General features: G+C 39.3%; 1 protein-coding gene across 3 annotated transcripts; it reads right to left on the bottom strand.

Annotated features, from left to right (window-relative positions):
• Nucleotides 1-120: 120 nt before the first annotated feature.
• Nucleotides 121-20,031, bottom strand: Mpzl3 (myelin protein zero like 3). 3 transcript variants are annotated; one of them, XM_020160803.2, is made up of 7 exons: nucleotides 19,593-19,843; nucleotides 13,898-14,064; nucleotides 7,975-8,185; nucleotides 6,239-6,404; nucleotides 4,557-4,620; nucleotides 2,469-2,511; nucleotides 121-1,760 (listed from the first exon to the last, which is right to left on the bottom strand). In XM_020160803.2, the coding sequence occupies exons 1-6, from the start codon at nucleotides 19,732-19,734 to the stop codon at nucleotides 2,485-2,487; spliced, it is 777 nt and encodes a 258-aa protein (XP_020016392.1). In that variant the 5' UTR covers nucleotides 19,735-19,843; the 3' UTR covers nucleotides 121-1,760; nucleotides 2,469-2,484. The 3 variants fall into 3 exon arrangements, with proteins under 3 accessions (XP_020016392.1, XP_020016393.1, XP_073922741.1); XM_020160804.2 differs by lacking the exon at nucleotides 19,593-19,843 and adding an exon at nucleotides 19,877-20,031 and having other exon boundaries at nucleotides 121-2,511; XM_074066640.1 differs by lacking the exon at nucleotides 19,593-19,843 and adding an exon at nucleotides 14,909-15,803 and having other exon boundaries at nucleotides 121-2,511.
• Between the last annotated feature and the right edge of the window lie 711 nt (nucleotides 20,032-20,742).

Raw genomic sequence — 20,742 nt, 5'->3', positions numbered from 1 at the left:
ACATCTATACAGGTTCTTGCTGCGGTACAGCTCAGACTCTTTGCTCAATGCTGGAAACCACAAACCCCCCTTTCTTTCACAAGACACATCTCATCTTACATGTAAATAAACACCAAAAGGTAGCCAGAAAATGCAAAGAAGTTTATTAACTGTGATAGAATAAATATACCATTAGTTACATTGTCTATGCATGTAGCCCAACAGTGCACATCCTCCTACAAAACAACAAACAAACAAAGGAAAAGGCATATAGTAGTTAACAGTGGAGTGAGTCAAAGGAATAGAGCTGCCTCTTCTGGCAGCAAAGTTTTGTAGTAGTGCAATCAAACAGTCTTGTCCACTCTGATGGGTCTTCTTATAGCTCCCCTTTAGGACCATAACTGAATGACACAGTAGAACATTCAGGTTCATGATTTGGCCTCCAGAAGTTTGTTACTTTTTTTTTTTAAGTACATGCAACCTTCCTTCTTGAAGCACAAGTGATAGATTCAGGAGCTGCAGAGGACTCTAATGTTCCCCCAAGTGACCTGAAATAACAGGTCATGAAAGAAACACAAAATACTTTACAAGTTCAAGTCCTATAACAGAATGAAGAACCTAGTGCATAAAACTCATTGGGCAATGTAACCATGAGAAAAGACTTGCATAGTCAAAGCAAAATTCTGAAGAGCCCCTTCTGAATCACATTCTCTTTCTAGACAAGGCTGGTCTACATATGGGCTGACAACAGTCCATTGAGCAGCAAAAAGTAAAAAGGGTAGGGGAGTAGCACCTTAGAAGATATTAAAACAGTAGGTTAAATGGGCAAACAAACAAACAAACAAACCCATTTTATAGTGCTTTGTTTTCCTCTGGAGGAAAAAAAATACTGCAACCCAAACCTCAATATAAAAGGTAAAGAAAGAAACTTAGGGCAGCTTATGACTGAGATGTGACTACGAACCCATAGAGCAGAATGAATTACCAATTTACTCCCTTGCTATGAAGGATTCTATTGTTCTGTCATTAAAAAGAAAAAATGGAACTGGTTCAGATCACGTTTAAGGCTACAAAATAGCATGGCCTCTTCCACAGACACACATGGCCAGAGGTAAAGCACAACCTCTATCAACTAACCAGATTCTGTGGACTAGGTTAATAATGGCAGCCAGGCCAAATCTATGAGACAGAATTAAAGACCCAAATTTCTAAAATAAGTCCTTGGCAGAAAACATAAAAGTGATATTTTAAATAAAATACATAGTATATAATGCTCCTTCTGAGCAACCTAGAAAATAACCATGGAAACACACCATCCTCTTGAAAAACAAAGGTAGGAGAAGGGGTAATTTCTGCATGTCATAATTGAGAAGTGAACCCTACCACTACTAAGTGGACTACTTACACAAATGCTGTCAATCCTTCCTGACATGTCAGATGTATGTAGTAATGGCTTATAGAAAAACACATATAAATTAAATGTTGGGATAGGTTGCTATAAGAATGGAGAAATGTGTTATAAGTTATTGAGAGAAAAGGAGATGAATGTATATGTTACCTACAACCTTACTTCCTCATCTCCAATATTATGCAAAAACAGCTTGCAAATACCATAGTTTACACGTAACTGGTACATTTTAGAACTTGAAAAAGTTCTGAACAACAAATGAAAAGATTTAATTATAAAGAACTGCTAAAATATTCTATACATCCCCACTAAAATCCCTTTTAAAGAGGTTTTTTGTTGTTGTTATTCTGTTTTGTTTTTTTTGGCCTCAAACCTGCAAAGTCAAGAAGGAAACCACAAGTTAGTCAGCTATAAGAACAAAAACTCCTTGGCCCAATTGCACCTAGCAAGACAAGGAAAAAGTTCCTTTATCTCACCATTCCTTTCTTTAACTGTAAATTGATGACACTTTAATACTTTAAAAACCCAGTCAAAGCAAACTACTGATCTTACCAACTCTAAGGAAATTAGAATTGAACACTCCAAGTACCTCAATACAATTGTTGATGAGATAATTAAACCAGGTAGTATATGCTGAATACCAAAAAGATCTCTATCCCAAACAAGCATTTTGTCCAGCAGCATAGTGCCAGGAAGCTACAAGCTCTACTTCATTAAAATATATTATTTTGGCATCAGAACTATAGCAGACATTCAGGTCCTTCAAATAACTGGAAGAAAACCTGTAATACATTCAATAGCGAAGGTAAACCAAAAAGCATCTTTCTGTTCTGGAAAAGAAGTTCTTCATTCGATAAGAGTATAACTTATTAAAATCTGAAGTCATGAGTCTCTTCTGAGAGTTTCTCAACAGTTTATAAATACAAAAAGAACATTTCTTCAATAAATAAATGGATCCTAAAGTCTTTACTAATGACCTCCAGAATCCCCCATCACTGTTGCCTGGGCCAGCTCCCTCCTCTGAGAGGTGTTGGTGGCCATGGGAATGGGATATCTTCTGTTATTAGGTAATCCTTCTTACATCATGCAGACTTTCATCAGTATGTATCTTCATAGTCTGAATCCTGGAGGGGAGAGAACAGTAGGTGTGGTTATATGTGAAATACAGTATCACAGTCAGAATTCAGGCTAAGACCGTATGTTTGGGTCCTCCAAATGGAACTCAGCTTAGGATGACAAGATCAAGTGCCACTGACTTCACGCACCTTAACTCCTACAGCACATCCTAGAACCTCAACACAATGTGTCTGTTCAGATAATTTCTACTTTGAAGCACTCAAAACTCCCATTTCCTTGGTAAATATTTTTATAAACCTCAACATATTCTGCATATGCTTGAGATTAGAGTTTAGAGTAGGAGTCAGTCTACCTCTGAGTCCCACCCTTCGCTGGTTGTGGAATTTTGGATAAAGTATTTAACTCTGAGACTCAGTTTCCCATGTTGTCTCTCCCATTTTTCCACATGAACATGCAACATCAGTAAATCCTGCCTTTACCTTCAAACCAGAGGGATAAAACAGCCACTTCTCACTATCTCTACCACCAAATCACTACCATCTTCTCTCACCTGCATCATAGCTAATAACCTCCTAATGGCCCTGTACCATCCATCTTCAATGCAAAACCTAGGAAGATACTTTTAAAACACACATCAATTCATAGCACTTCTCTTCTCAACCCCTCCCATGAATTCAGCTTCATTTAGAATAAAAGTCCAGCCACTGCAGTCCTCTATGAAGGACTATAAAATCTACCTGCTGCATCTCTCTTATTTTAACAAATTTTCTTCTTGCCTTCCTCTCTTCTTTCTTGCCACACTGCCTCCTTGCTGTTCCTAGAACACCTGCCATTTCTGCACCTGCCACTTCTCTCCCTAAAATGCTACTTCACAATAGCCATCTGGTTTGCTATCTACTTCTTACAGGAGTTTGCTCAAATACCATCCTACTGAGGGTGTTTCTAACTGTCCTATTTAATATCACATCCCTAATAGCACATCCCTTCTCACTTTTGTGTTTAATTTTCTCCATAGCATTAAATACAACCTGCTATACTGCATATTGTACTTATTTTTTTTAAATTTAGTCAGTATTTGTACCCCAAATCAAGAGACAGTGACATTTCAGCTGGGTATTAGAGGATGAGAAGGTTTTTCGAGTGAAGAACATTAAGTTCTTTGAGGGCATGAACTTTTATCAGTTTTGTTCACTACTGTCCTATGTACATAGGACATAAGGCCCATGTCAGTTACTCAACAAATAATCTTGAGTAAATTAATATCAGACATGTGGATAATAACCACACAAACATTAACTCATTTTGCAAAATCAGAATATTCAAAACCTGAAGGGTTGGTATTAGGTCCTTCCTCTCCCCTGGACCAATAACCTTTCTCTCATCTTATGATACGATAGAAAAACAAAGAGGAGGCAATGAATGATCTGGCCCAGTGCTGAGCTTGGCCATAAGTACAAAAAGGGCTCAAGTGCAATCCCAGAAATGACAGGTACATTTCACACTAGATTATAAGTTGCTCTTGACTTGTTTCTAACTGTACCATATCAGAGAGGCTTCCCTCCTCCTTCGATTCCAGGACAGCCACCACACAAGTCACAGCAAGAGCTCACACTGGGAAGGATGACAAATTTTGAGATTTAAATCCAAACTGGGGCCTTCCAACATGGTGTTTCTTAGTGATAAAAGACATCAAGTTACCAAAAGGTCTATCACTCTGATTCCCTGGAAAATACCAGGCTCAGCAGAAAAGTTAAATTCAGGGTTCTGAAGCCAGTGAGTCAAAGTCTCCTAGGATGAATTTAGTGGTCTTAGGAACTCTTTTATCAGGACTTTCTATAAGTCAGCAGAGAATGCTCTACACAGCCCCCTTCCCTAACCTTAAGCACCATTCTATGCCTATGAGACAGAAATCAAATCAAAATCATGCTGAGAGACATAGGGGTACTCAGAGACCAAAATACTTTGGGGAAAGTTCATCCCTTCCTTGGAGTTACCTGCATATCACCTTGTTGCCTATGAGAGTGAAGGATCCCCTTAGGTAGGTGGAAAAGTGAGACATCAACATTAAACAGAAGAAACGTCAGGGACTTACCAGGCACTCAGCACAACGGACACAAAGCCTCGGCATGCACTCATCTTTCTCTTCCTGGTCAGTGCTGTGGAAAAAGCACAAGCCAAATCCCAGTTGTTGCTATACTCATCTTAGGGGAACAGTTAAAAGATCAGGTATTGAAATCACACTGGTCTGGTTTTAGATCTCAATTCTGCCATGAAGTGGGTAACCGGACAAACTACTCCAACTCCAGGAGCCTGTTTCCTTATCTATAAAATACAGGTATTACCATGTATTCTTAAAGTATAATGGTTAGGAGTTAATACATGTGAAACAGTATCACAGTGCCTGGCATAAATGCCCAATAAACAGCAGCTAGTCATAAATTCATCCATAAAAGTACTGAGAACCAACAATTCTTGAGCCATTATGCTAGTCTGGGAATAAAGAGATAAATAAAACCTGGTCTCTTAAAGAAAGACAATCTCATGGGGGTAAGAGACCTATTATAAATTTAACAAGTACTTTATAATACACTGTGATAAATATTTTAACAGAGTTAGGGTGAATCTGCTGTGGCAACAAAGGCAGGGACTATGACTGATTTTCTCTTTGGGACTCAGGGAGCATCAAGAGAAGGGAATGTTTCAGCTGGGTCTTGGATGATGAGAAAGAGCTTGCAGACAAACAAGAAAGGGAAAAAGGACATTCCAGACAAGAAAAGAGCATGTGTCAAGGCATGGGGGAATACACACACACACATACACATGACTGTAGTATGTCTAGAAGAAATAAGCTCACGATAGCTGGGATGAGAATAAGAGCAAAAGGCAGAAAACAATGTGACTTACAGCTGGATCCTAAAACATCTTGTAAACATACTTAGAAATAGATATTGTTATTTTTGCCAACAGTTCTTGACCTTTTGGGGGCTGACAGATTCTTTGTAAGGGAACTCTTTTAGTAATAAGTAATGAACATACACAGACAAAAGACTTTGGACCCTCTCACAGTAAGATTTCCTACCCTACCTTAAGAACTCTGAATACAGACAATGAAGAACTCACAGAGATTTGAGGTAGATTTCTATTACTTTCTTTTTTAGCAGATTTCTTTTTAGGGAAAATACTGGATCATGCCTGCTTATCGACAGAATAGTGTTGAATACACACTTTTGATAAGCACAATTGGTTCAGCCTCTTCAGAGCATATGCTGAATAAGAATAGTTCTGGTTCATTTAAATCATCTTTGTCCTTCACAGCTATTCTTAAAGCCTCCCTCATTGCTCATGCATTTTCTGTCAGGAGACATCAGCTCTGTGCCAAAGTGAGAAAGAGAGAGAGGGACTAAGGGAGACAGACTGAGAGAGAAAAGGAAAAAACTGACTTGGAATTTTCTCTAAATTTTGAACAAGTGAGATATATGTATTTCAAAATTTATATTCAGAGCCATAGCACTGTAAATCTGATTTCCAAAGCAGAAGACTAGGACCATACTATCAACCCCTCCAGCTCTCTCCAAATCAATATCCATGAGTTTCCTTTTTAACCTGCCTTCTGGTACTCCTCATGAACTATTCCATTCGAAAGGAAACTTCTCCAGCAGAACTAACTTCAGTTTAGAAAAAAAGGTGTGCGGATATGAGAGTCTGGATACTGTCCACAAAGCAGAGCTCTGAAGAGGAAATGGACTGACTGCTCAGGGTTCCAATGGGACTTACTCATCTGAAACTTCAATAGAAGACTTCTTATAGCCAGACTTGCTCCTCTTCTTCATCTCCGCAGCCTTCCTCCCCATTCTCAGCAGGAGCAGAACAACTACCACTGCTGAGGGAATGAAGATAAGAAAGGAAAGAAGGGCCACAGAGGACAGCATGGTGCCAAAAACTAGAGGAAACACAAAAGAAAAGGTGAAGAAGAAGGGTGTATACACAAAAGTACAATGAAGATAAAAATGTGGCTATAATTCCACTGCAGAGGAGTAACACATTGGTATCTCCCAATTCAATCTTCTTTCAAGGGGTACAGGGGTGCATGTGGGGGTAGAGTATACATTCTTAGAAGTATAAATCATATTTTACATACTATTTTAATGTTTTTACTTAGTATATGACAAATATGTTTTCATGTCATTAAAAATTCCTTCTAGATATGTCTGAGAGCTGCCTGATATTCTATCATGATATTAAATAACTTATTGAATCAATCCTCTAATGCTGGACATTCAAGTTGTTTCAAATTCTTTGAATCCATAATTCATATTAAGGTGACCATCCTTATACATAAATCTTTACACTTAGCTCTGTTTGCTTAAGATAAAATTTCAAAAGGGAATTACGGGACCAAAGGGCATATACTTTCAAAAAATAGGACTCCTGCTACCAAACTGCCTCCCAAAAACCGATTATCAGTTTCCATTCCTGCCAGAATTATGATTGTGCCCATATGAGCTACTGTTGAAAAACAAAGACAAAGATGATGAAGAAGAAAGAAGAGTAGGAAGAGAATGAGGAGAAGGATGAGAAAGAGAAAAAAGACAGGGAGACAGAGAGAGAAAAGAAAGAGGAAGAAGAGCAGGAGGAGGAAAAAAGAGGGAGTGATAAGGCAGGCAGGCAGGCAGGCGGGAAGGAAGGAAGGAAGGAAAGAAGGAAGGAAAGAAGGAGGAAGGAAGGAAGGAAAGAAGGAAGGGAAAAAAAAGGGAGTAAATTGTATGCACATATGAATAATAAAAAAATAAAAATTAAAAAAATAAATTAAATAAAAGGGAGTAAAAGCAGGGAAGGAAAGAGGAGAGGAAGGAAGGAAAGAAGGAAGAAAAGAAGGAAGGAAAGAAAGGAGGAAAGGAAGACCCAAGAAATTATACAGCAACTAAATGAATCCTAATGTATCTTTAAGCCTCTGGTTCAAATCCAATTATGAACTAGAATGACCACTTTAATAGTCACCAGGGGCAAATTTTTTAAGTTATTTCCAACTTCCTTTCCACTATTTCACACTAAAAGGAAACTGCTGCTCTTTCCAGCAAGAAAGAAATGCAGTGCCTCCCACAGTCAGAGGGAGTACCCTTTCAAGCTATGGGCAAGTACACTGTCTCATAACTGGGAGTATGAGCATATTAGGGAAACTGGAATGACTTCTATTTCACAGAGATAACAACCTCCATTTACCTCAGGGATTCGCCAAACAAACCACAAGACCTTTGGTCACCTGATGTAAAAACGAAAAGGGAACAGGAGAGAAACTATGGCAATATTTGAAGAGAAAATTCAGTTTCAAAATAAAGGTTAAAAATTCACCTTAACAGACTAGATAAATCAAGATGGCAGAAAAATAACTTGATACAATGATCCAATGGCCTAACTGGTGCACAAAGACAGATGGCTTTGCTTATCAAGCACTTCAGAAAGCTCCAGAGCAGTGGGAGACCACTAGAGAAGGCTGGTAGTAATTAGCTTACCCCTTTCTGTGACCATCAGCTCTGTCATGGGAATATTATGGTGCACATCTGGGGGATTCTTCACAGCACAGCTGAAGGTTCCATTGTCCTTCAAGGTAGGGTTGCGGATGCTTATGGATGCATCTCCTTTATATACGTCTCCAGCCCAGGAGATCCGATCCCGAAACGTGCCTGCTGTGGTTGGGTACTGGAAAGACTGATAATGAAAAATCTAAGAAAGTAACACCATGAGAAAAAAAAGTTAATTTGGGAAATGCAGTGAAATGTAAAACTAAGTAGGTCTAAAGTAAAAAACTACTGAATAAAGGTTTCTTTTCTTTTTTTTTAATGCTTTTCTACCTCCACCCTTCAAGGAGAAAGATAGGTCAATAAAACTGACCAAGTCACTCTCCCTCTGGAGATGACCTGCTTTCAATTTATTGAAAAGTATACTCCTCTCCTAATAAACTTTGCTATCATTTTTACTAAAAAACAAACAACAATAAAACTGCGAGGCATGGTGGCACACAACTGCAATCCCAGCACTCAGGAGGATGAGACAGGAGCACCACAAGTTCAAGACCAGCCTGGGCTACACAGCAAAATCCTGTCTCAAAACAACAAAAACAAACAAACAAAAGAAAAACCTGATCAGAAAAAGGGCTGATGAAAGAAGCCTTGGGTCCTAACCCTCAAATCTCTGTTAAATTCTATTACTCTAAAGCAATTAGCTTTCAACAAGGGGCAATTTTGTTCCCCACAAAATATGTGGCAATATCTGCAAAGTTATTTTTTCATTTTTAAATTTTATTATTTATTTTTAGTTGATAAATAATAATGGTACATATTTATGGAGCACAAGGTGAATTTTTTTTTTGTAGGGCTGGGAATGGAACCTAGGGCCTCACACATGCTAACCTATTCCACTGAGTTATATTCCAAGCTATTTTTACTTTTTTAAGGAACCTCCACACTATTTTCCAAGATGACTGTACCCTGTACTAATTCACACTCTCACCAATAGCTGTTACAATTTATCATTTTTATAATAGCCATTCTATAGGTGGAGTTGACATCTCAATGTGGTTTTAATTTGTATTTCCCTTGGAATTTTATGCAGCCATGAAGAAGAACGAAATGTTATCATTCGCTGGTAAATGGATGGAATTGGAGAACATCATTCTGAGTGAGGTTAGCCTGGCCCAAAAGACCAAAAATCATATGTTCTCCCTCATATGTGGACATTAGATCAAGGGCAAACACAACAAGGGGATTGGACTATGAGCACATGATAAAAGCGAGAGCACACAAGGGAGGGGTGAGGATAGGTAAGACACTTAAAAAACTAGCTAGCATTTGTTGCCCTTAATGCAGAGAAACTAAAGCAGATACCTTAAAGCAACTGAGGCCAATAGGAGAAGGGGACCAGGAACTAGAGAAAAGGTTAGATCAAAAAGAATTAACCTAGAAGGTAACACCCACGCACAGGAAATCAATGTGAGTCAATGCCCTGTATAGCTATCCTTATCTCAACCAGCAAAACCCCTTGTTCCTTCCTATTATTGCTTATACTCTCTCTACAACAAAATTAGAGATAAGGGCAAAATAGTTTCTGCTGGGTATTGAGGGGGTGGGGGGGAGAGGGAGGGGGCTGGAGTGGGTGGTAAGGGAGGGGGTAGGGGCAGGGGGGAGAAATGAACCAAGCCTTGTATGCACATATGAATAATAAAAGAAAAAAAAAAAACTAAACTCCCCCCCCCCAAATCAATGAACCAATTAAGAAATAGGCAACTGAACTAAACAGAACTTTCTCAAAAGAAGAAATTTAAATGGCCAAAAAAAAAAAAAAAAAAAAAAAACCACATGAAAAATGCTCACCATCTCTGGCCATAAAGGAAATGCCAATCAAAACCACACTAAGATTCCACCTCACTCCTGTTAGAATAGCTATCATCAAAAACAACACCACCAACAGGTGTTGGTGAGGATGTGGGGAAAAAGGAACCCTCATATACTGCTGGTGGGAATGCAAACTAGTGCAACCACTGGAAAACAATATGGAGGCTTCTTAAAAAACTAAACATAGATCTGCCATGTGATCCAGCAATACCACTCCCAGGGATATACCCAAAGGAATGTGACACAGGTTACTTCAGAGGCACCTGCACACCCATGTTTATTGCAGCAGTATTCACAATAGCCAAGTTATGGAAACAGCCAAGATGCCCACTACTCACAAATGGATTAAGAAAATGTGGTGTTTACACACATTGGAATTTTACTAAGCCATGAAGAAGAATGAAATCTTATAATTTGTAAGTAAGTGGATGGAACTAGAGAACATCATCTTCAGCGAGGCTAGCCAGGCTCAGAAGACCAAAAATTGTATGTTCTCCCTCATATGCGGACTTTAGATCTAGGGCAAATGCAGCAATATGGTTGGACTTGGGTCACATGCTAAGGGGAGAGCACATATGGGAGGAATGGGGATAGGTAGGAAATCCAAAACTTGAAAGTGATTGATGTCCCCACTGCAGAGGAGCTAATACAGTAACCTTAAAGTGACAGAGGTCAATACGGGAAGGTGACCGGGAAGTAGTGAAGAGGTCAGGTAGAGATGAATCAATTCGGGTTGTAATATACTTGTGCATGGAAGCAATGCTAGGAATCTCTCTGTATAGCTATCCTCATCTGAACTAGCAAAAACGCTATGTCTTTCTTATTATTGTTCATGTCTACTCTTCAACAAAATTGGCGAAAAGGGCAGAACAGGTTCTGCCTGGAAGCGAGGAGGGTGGAGGAGAGAGGGAGGGAGCAGAGGGAGAGAAATGGCCCAAACAATGTATGCACATATGAATAAATGAATAAAGGAAAAAAAAATTTGTATTTCCTTAAGGACTAGAAATGTTGAGTGTTTTTTCCTATATCTTTGACCACCAATTTCTCTTTCGGTTTAAGAAATATCTGCTCAAATCCTTTACCCATTTTAAAAATCAGATTATTTGGTTTTTTGCTATTGAGTTACAGATACTTTTGCTTGTCACAACTGGCATTTAGTGGGAAAAGGCCAAGGACAGTGCTAAATTTCCCACATGGCAAAAGACAGGTCCACCACAAAGATTGCCAGGCTCCAAATGTCAATAGTGCCAAAGTTGAGAACCCTTGCTCTAAAGCAACTCTAACCGGCCTTTGTAGCTTTCAAATGACTTCCACACATTTGCTCACTTGAGCCTCAAAGCAACACTAACCCATATGAGGCAAGTATGACTATTCCACATTTATAGAAAGGTGGACGGGAGGTGTGGCTCAAGTAGAACACATGCCCTGAGTTCTACTCCTGTGGGGAGTAGGGGGTGGGGAGGAAGAGGAAGAGAAGGAGACAAAAGCCTGCCAAGTTTATAGAAAGGGAAACAAGACCCAAAGCAAAAACTAAATGGGTATGGTGGTGCATGCCTAAAATCCCAGCCCTGGGGAGGCTAAGCTCTTCCACATGCAGGCAGATTGCATGTTTGAGGTCAGCCTGGGCTACATGACAAGTTTAACGCCAGCCTGGGCTACATAGCAAGTCCCTGTTTCAAAAAAAAGCAGAAAAAAAAAAAAAAAAAAACTAAGTGAGTTATTCAAAGGTTAGTGACAAAGGGAAGATTTTTGGTTTTGTTCAAGATCACTAGGAAGGTGCAATATAAACCAGCCAGCCTCTCTCAAGTTATTTATCTTGGCAGTTAATATATAAACCCCAAGTCAAATGCCAGATAAGTACTCAATGAATGTATGTTGAATTAAAACAATGTTGCTTTGGACTTGGTGATCAGGCACTTCATCACCAAAAGCACCTAATTAAACTTGGAGGTGGGCCAGGCAGGTATGACTAAATGGTATGACTCTTCTTTCTCATGTGAGATGCAAAGCTTTCCTCTTTCTTTGTTTACTCAGAACCTTTTCACTTAGGAAACCAGGCTTTTGTAATCACTGAATTACCCAATTTTGAAGAGCAATTTCTCAGAAAAGATGCTCTATCATTCATTGGTTCATTTGTTCATGCATTCATTCAACAAATATTTAGTACACACCTATTATGTTGTATGCACTGTGTTAAGCAAAGGGATATAATGGGAGTCACATAGACACAGTCCCTACTCGCATGGAACTTCTAGTGCTAAATAGAGATATTAAGAAATGCCAGATACCAGTGGCTCACGCCTGTAATCCTTGCTACTCAGGAGGCAAAGATCAGGAGGATTGTGGTTCCAAACCAGCCCAGGCAAATAGTTCATGAGCCCCTACCTCAAAAATGCTCAACACAAAAAAGAGCTAGTAGAGTGGCTCAAGTGGTAGAGAACCTGCCTAACAAGTGTGAGGCCTTGAGTTCAAACCCCACTTACTATCACCACCAGGATAAAAGGGCTTGAAATTCCTATTGATAAAACAAGGTCTGCTGTGTATCTCTGAGGTTAATCTAAACTCATAAATTCCAGATTAAATTAGTGATACTCAAATCTTTGCTAACTGATTAATCCAACAGAATCCTAACTAACCAGTAATTGCAACAGTACATTAGATGATTTTAAAACTCTACTAATTCCAACAACGCTGGGTTTGCTGATTTTCTGAGCAACCTCATGAGGAACAGTACTATAAAAGAATTCCTGTTTTCAAATAAGGTTTCTGACCCAAGAAGCTCCTCGTTGTTCTGCCCTACTTTTGGCCAAAGAGACCAGGCCAAATAAGGCCAGCCATAGTTTCCTGACTACTCAAAATAAAGTGAACTATTTTAAGTCTAAAGAAGCAGAAACCATGACTGCAGCCTCACTTCATTATAGTCACCTACCTCACTTGAAGCTACATGGTACATAATAATGGCTCCTAAAACAATTCAAAGATTACACATTAAAATTAAAGAGAAAGCTTTTATTTATTTCTATTTTGTTTATTTATTTTATTTGGCAGTACTGGAGTTTGAACTCAGGGCCTCACACTTGCTAGGCAGGTGCTCTATCACTTGAGCCACTCCACGAGCCCTTTTCTGTGATGGGTTTTTTCAATATAGGGTCTCGTGAACTATTTGCCCAGGCTGGCTTCAAACCATGATCCTCCTGATCTCTGCCTCCTGAGTAGCTAGGATTACAGGCACAAGCCATGGACACCCAGAAAGAGAAAGTTTTTAAATTAAAAATATTCTCAAAACTCCAATCTTATATATGACTATGACATTCACATTCTTGGATAGCATCTATCCTGAGTTAAGGACACTGCTGGAGCCATAAAGAGAGTTTTTTTTTATAGTCCTGTAATATTCAATTAGATACCCACAATGGACTTAAATCATAAATGTGTTTTATATGTGTGACTAAAGTATATTGTTTCTAATATTGCAAGACCATCTGATACCAACAACATCTGACTCCAGCACAAGGTGCTACCACTTCCTTCAAAGGCAGCTATATAAATCACTGCAGATGTTTACATACTGGGAGAAGAAGCCAAGATAAATCCACAGAGCAGAGATATACAAACAGATACACCCATCGAGTCAACTTTGACAGGTTTTGAGCAGCTTTAAGAGAAAAGATATCTGTGACTGGGACCTTCAGAATTTTTCTAGCCAGTAATACTAGAGATACACTTCTTATTACATCAAATCTGAAAACAAAGCTATAACACCATCCAAAAAGAAACAACAAGGAGGAAATGAACTTCAACCACATTTCCTCTTAAGTTTTTGATCATTTTTTTTCTACAACAGGTCATGTGTAAGATTCTTATGTGTGAGACTAAAAGGGCCTACCTGATCAAATGAACGTCATACAGGGAAGAAGCCCATCTCCTTCCATTTACATAAAAGCTCATCTTCTATTTAAGAAGGAGGGCATGACTTCCAATAAAAGAATCCCAAAACTGTTGAACACAAAGATTTAAAGAAACTTTCTGAAAAGTTCACACTTACAGATTCTGTGCGACTGCTCCTGGGAGGGCGGTATGTCCAGTCTACGGTCAGTTTGTCAGTGACATCCGAAGTTGACTTGAAGGTGCATTTCAACTTGATCTTTTCTCCAACATAACCTTGGACGTGGGCATCTGCCTTAATCTCCAAGGAAAGGACGGTACACACCCCTAATCAAAGCAAGCCCAAATACTTACAATGTATTCATTTTGGTGTGAGTGGACAATACAGACATGCTATTTATTATTTTTAGAGCCCTCATCAAAAATCCAGGGTAATCAATATCATTTCAGGGAGGCCCACAAGGGACGAGGAGCTGCAGTAATCTAGAGTAGCACTCTTACCATTTTGTAATCATAAATCATAGATTGAATATGAGGGTAAAAATCTAAAACCTAGTCATGCCAGCGTTTTTCCAAACTCAGGCTCATGGTCAAGTGAAATACAAAGAAGCAGGGCTGCCCACAGAATCTAAAAGGCAACAATGCCCACCCATCTCACTACTCTCTCATATACATACACACAGGCTCCAGGAATATGGTAACTTTTGTGGGGTCTAAGGGACTTACCCCAAGTATAGTATGGCTGCAGCATGAAGCTATCACTGCCTCAATCACCAGAAAATGAAAACAGGAAAAAAAATAAATCTTTTTAACTGCCCCAAGGTTTTGCCCCTTTCTTAAAGTTGGTTAATGAATCACACATCCACTAAAAGTAAATTATGGAGTGGAAAACAGAAAATGTGTCTTCTACAATATAAAAATCAGCTCTCATTTTTAAACCCTCCAGAGAATGGTCTTTCCAAAACCACCCATGTCCAACACTGCCATGCCATATCCTTCTTCTACTTTCAGAAAACAAAAGAAAGTTTGCTTCTACTACAGAGTCATATTTTAAGAAATTAAGTTGCTAGCACTTTGATTTTTCCTACTTTCTTATCCACTTCAATAAGCCACGATTGTTCTGGTGGCCAAAGACAAACGGGAGCAAGCGTTCAGAAAAGCACAAACTCACACCCTGTCCTGAAAACCAGTAGTCTCTCTGGCATAGGCAGGATGGTGTAGCCACTGAGCACACAGGCTCCTAAGCTGGAGGATCCAGGTTCAAATCCCAGCCCTATCACTTGCAGGCTCTGTAGTCTTAGCAAGTTACTTCTTCAGTTTCCTTTTCCTTCTGGGAATGATGATAGTGCTCACCTCAGGTCACTGTGAGGAATAAATGAATTAAAACAAACACAACACTGAGAAGCCTACCTACCCTAAGTAAGTGCCCAGTGCATGGTGATATCATCATCACTTGCTTTCTCAACCTTTCCTTCCACAGTTCTGAGTCATCAATTCCACTGACTGCATTTACCACTGCCTACCTCGAATCATTTTCTTGCTCCCCTCTAGACAATCTAGTCTGGTCGCATTCCTCCTAAAAGGAGTCCAAGACTAAGTTCACTAATAAGAACTTTAATAAGATTCTGACCTATCCCAAAGATGAGGATTACTTCTGTTTTGTCCACAGCATCCTTTCTGAATCTGCCATGCTACATTTGTCATTCTTTCTATGCCTTTGCAAATGCTCCCTCTTCCACCTGAAAAACCTTCATCCCTCTGCCCCGACTCTCTCCCAAGCCTTCACTCCTGATCCATCAATGTGAAAAAAAATCCTATTTATCACCCAAGATCCAGGTCTAAACTCTGGAAGGTTGAAATGAATGGATAATCTATACTATCCTAAAATTCAAGTTATAATATAGAGATTTAAAGTATGGGTTTGACCTCTTACACTGTTGGTGGGAATGTAGACTAGTACAACCACTCTGGAAAAAAATTTGGAGGCTACTTAAAAAGCTGGACATCGATCTACCATTTGATCCAGCAATACCACTCTTGGGGATATACCCAAAAGACTGTTACTCCAGAGGCACCTGCACATCCATGTTTATTGCGGCACTATTCACAATAGCCAAGTTATGGAAACAGCCAAGATGCCCCACCACTGACGAATGGATTAAGAAAATGTGGTATCTATACACAATGGAATTTTATGCAGCCATGAAGAAGAACGAAATGTTATCATTCGCTGGTAAATGGATGGAATTGGAGAACATCATTCTGAGTGAGGTTAGCCTGACTCAAAAGACCAAAAATCGTATGTTCTCCCTCATATGTGGACATTAGATCAAGGGCAAACACAACAAGGGGATTGGACTATGAGCACATGATAAAAGCGAGAGCACACAAGGGAGGGGTGAGGATAGGTAAGACACCTAAAAAACTAGCTAGCATTTGTTGCCCTTAATGCAGAGAAACTAAAGCAGATACCTTAAAGCAACTGAGGCCAATAGGAAAAGGGGACCAGGAACTAGAGAAAAGGTTAGATTAAAAAGAATTAACCTAGAAGGTAACACCCACGCACAGGAAATCAATGTGAGTCAATGCCCTGTATAGCTATCCTTATCTCAACCAGCAAAACCCCTTGTTCCTTCCTATTATTGCTTATACTCTCTCTACAACAAAATTAGAGATAAGGGCAAAATAGTTTCTGCTGGGTATTGAGGGGGGGAGCGGGAGGGGGTGGAGTGGGTGGTAAGGGAGGGGGTGGGGGCAGGGGGGAGAAATAAACCAAGCCTTGTATGCACATATGAATAATAAAAGAAAAATGAAAAAAATAAAAATAAAAAAAAATAAAGTATGGGTTTGAAATTAGCCAGACCTGAGAAATAGGTGTAGTGTACACATCTGTAATCCTAGCACTGGAGAGGCTGAGGCAAGAGGACTGGAAATCCAAGGACAGCCTGGCTTCATAGCAAGACCCTGCCTGAAATAAATAAAAATAAATGTAGCCAGACCTGGACCTGAGTCCTGGCTAACTACTTTCTGGCTAAGAGTCCTAGCTCACAGTAACCTAACCTGTTCAAGCTTCAATTTCCTCATTTGGTAAGTGGGAATGGTAAGCAGACCTACTTCTTTGGATCACTATGAAGACCCAGAACAATTTTTAAAAGATACCATATGAAATCCTTAGCATAGCACCGGAATAAAAAAATTTCATTAAATGTTACCTAGTATTATTAAAATGAACACCACACATATTCAAACCCCTTTAATCACTCCCTATTAGCCTATGGAATAAAATCCAAATAGTAACAATCTGGCTCTAAGCTTATGTCACTGTACCATGTACCCACACTATCCCTTGCACGATGCTTGGAATGTCTAAATATATGGTGTCCTTTCACGCCCCCATGCCTTTCTTTGAATATGTCTTTGAAAGACTCTCCCTATCCCTACCAATCCTGCCTGAGTTGTTCCCAACTAGGCCTCATCCTCAATAGTCACACCTTTGAAATCCAGCTCAAATATCAGCTCCCTTTGTGATGTCTTCCCAGATTCCCTGATGAAATTGTTAGTTCTTCAAAGTTCTTTTGCAAGTTTTGCAATTGCAACAGACACCATGTCCTGTGAAGCCTAAACTATTTATTCTCTACCCCTTTATGTAAAAGGTTTGCCAATGCCTGATTTAAAGCAAAGATCTGAATTAGAGTTATAAATCTGAACCTCTGTAGTCTCCCTTCAAACCAACTCTCCACACTGTTATACTTACTTACACACACACACACTCCTTATCTGTGACAGTCTCTATCAAATCCTTTCTAAGTTTCTTCCTTTCCAATCCAATTAACATTTATTCAGAAATTTCCATCTTAGACCAATGTCCTTACAAGTATTTACCTTTTCAGCTGAGTCAAAAAGAATTCTGGCCAGGTAAAAACAGACAACTATAGAAATATCCATAAAAACTAACAAAAAATTAATCTGGGTAAGAAAACTAGAAAATCATTTTTTAACATAAGTAATTTTATACATGGAAAAAGCTAAACATAACAAAGCTCCCAATTTTATTTACCCTGTTTTCTAAAATATAAATCTGCTCGTCTTTGATTCATATAATTACACACATATGAAAAAGAGAAAAGTGTAAGACTGGGATGCTAGTCTATCATTTCTACACACTTAGACAACTGATAGTGGAGAACCAGACTTACACTTTGAACAAGCTAATAATTTAAGAGGTTCTGTCTTTGAAGAGGGAAGGCAGATAAACACTGGTATGCAACCAAAGTCTATCACCTAACAGATTCAAAAGAGAAACCAAAAAAAGTGGATGAAACATTGAAAGCATGCTAAATGAAAGAAGCCAGATTTCACAAAAAAAGCACATGTTGTATGCTTCCTTATATATGCAATGTCCACAGACATAGAAGAAAGATTGGTGGTTGTCAGGGACTGGGGGAAGGTGGGAATGTGTATGGGATTTCTTTTTAGGGTGATGAAAATGTTCTAAAATTGGTTGTAGTAATGATTGCATAACTCTAAGTACTAAAAACCACTGAGTTGCACATTTAAATGTCTAAATTGTATAACATGTGAATTACGTGTCAATAAACTTGTTTTTTAAAAGGCAAAATATAAAATGCACTCAACAAGTACATGGGGATCATAAAATTAACTTCTAATGTTTTAATTATTTAGTCTGCTGGATTTGACAGATGCTCTGCAATGTGAAATAGCATTAGGGTTAGGAAAGCACCCATGATGCTGGGTGAGAGTGCTTGCTAGCATATGCAAGGCCATGGGTTTGATTCCTCATAACACAAAACAAAATTTTAAAAAATCTTTAGTATGATGGTAGCTTAATTTGGATATTGATGTCTCCCAGGGCCTTGGGCTATATAGCTCAGTGTCAGAGCACTTGCCTAGCATGTGAGAAGCTCAGGGTTGGACCACCAGAAAAGAGAGAGAGAGAGAGAGAGAGAGCACAAGAAAGAGAGAGGAGAGAGAGAGAGAGAGAGAGAGAGAGAGGAGAGAGAGAGAGAGAGCCAGGTTCATATTTTTATGAAGGACAATAGGCCTGCCTAAATACTACATTGCAAAAATAATTTAGCTGAAAAACTGGATACTTATTATGACACAGACAGCTAGGAGGGACCAGGGAGTGTGCTGGCAGCATGAAAATTAGTCACCAGATAAATAAAAACTTCCCAGTCTTACCTGTTGAGATTTAGGACACCTGAAATCTTTATAGGCCCCCTTCAGAAATCCCCATAACTTTTAGAAAAATTTTATGAAATTAACGATTCACTCTAATGCTATAGTATTTGATTTTCCAAGAAGACACACACATGAAATCTAGGTGATTAAACTAGATTAAAAGTTATGCAGTTTGAAAATTGCATGAAATCAAATGTATCCAACTATTACAACAATGTCATCGTGTCAATACTGTATTTTCTGCTATTTGCCAAAACATTAAAAATTTAAAAGAACTGACATGTGCTTTGTTACATCTTTAAAATGTTTTTTAAATGTAAGGCAGTTGCTTTTTCTTCAATATGCTTCTTCATTATAACGAAATCAAATCATATCCCTTCTGTGACTAGTATTTTATTTCATAGCCCCCTGATAATCACTTACAAAAAGAAAAAAATTAGCAGCAGTCATGATTTTGTTTTCCAAAATTACTGGGGACACACTACTGACTTCTAGAATTACCTATTTCTAGTAAAGGTATACAACACAAAACCGCAGTAGAAGGGCTGGGTTCCATCTCCAGCACGTCCAAAAAAAAAAAAAAATATATATATATATATATATATATATTACACACACAACAAAAAAAAAAAAAATCCACTGTTGTGTCTTACAAGATAACGCCGGGTGCCCCCAAAGCCAGAGCTCTGTGGTTCCCTGGGGTCCTGTCACGCAAAGTGGCCGAGCTCTGGCGCTCAGCAAAGAACCAAAGGCACCAACTCTGCTCAGCGAGTGCCCGTAACAAGTAGGGCACATCTTCCCACACGCCCTGCCTTCCTTCCTCCCCAGAAACCGAGCGGGGGCTTTCCTAAGGCGCCCCCACCCGGAACCGGAAAAGCGACCATCTTCCCTGAACCCCCCCGGCCGGAAGTGGGGCCCCGCCAGCCGGTGCACTCACCCTGCAAGACCAGGACGCCCAGCAGGGGAAAGGGAGCGCACCCCCGGCCTCCAGCCGCTGCGCTCTGCCGCATCCCGGCAGCTCTTCAGACACTTGCCCACCTTGTTTGCGGCTGCCGGTAACCTCGCAGGTAACACCGGAAGTGACGCAGGGCGGAAGGCAGTGAGAAGATTTAAAATGGCGATCTGGAGTTGCCGGAGACATGGCTTCTTTACGGAACTTTACCTGGTTTCACTGACCAGCGATTCTTTGACTCTCAAATGGGACCTAATTGCTCCCCTTTGCTTGACATTGAAGTAGACTAAAGACTTTGGGAAATCTATTTTATTTTTAATGGAATTCTGCAGGAATAATCTTGAACCTGTATTTCAGAGGCTTATTCCTCTAGATATTACTTTTGTTGAATTCTCGCAGTAGAGTTCCGTAAAGTTAGAGCTGTGAGACCGCTAAGGACATGTGAGATCAGCCAATAGATAAATGTTTATTAGGCCTTTGTGGTCATACACGCCTAAAGTTTCTTTGGTTCTTGTCTTTTTAAATGTAGCTGTTAGTGAATCCAGAATTGGGTGTTTATTAAATTACTGTTGACAGTGGCGATGACGAGCATATCACTGCAGCGTGTTTGAAGAGGTGAAGGGTCTCAAGTTTGTGTCTTTTGGCTGGAAAATTAGTTGAAGTGAAATGGTGCTACATTGTTCTGAATGTTAGAATTAGTCAACCCAACGTAAGTAATCACCACATGATCTAATGAAAGCAGCAGTGGAACAAAAGTATACTTCAGACTTTGGGAATATTTAATAACTTTCCATTTCTGCCATTCCTTTACTAGACTTGGACGTTGGTAATTTTCTCTAGTAAGAGTAGTA

The sequence above is a fragment of the Castor canadensis genome, chromosome 2 (assembly GCF_047511655.1).
Source record: "Castor canadensis chromosome 2, mCasCan1.hap1v2, whole genome shotgun sequence".
NCBI lineage: Eukaryota > Metazoa > Chordata > Mammalia > Rodentia > Castoridae > Castor > Castor canadensis.
Note: the sequence above shows the minus strand (reverse complement) of the source record. Positions and strands in the feature narration are given on the sequence as shown.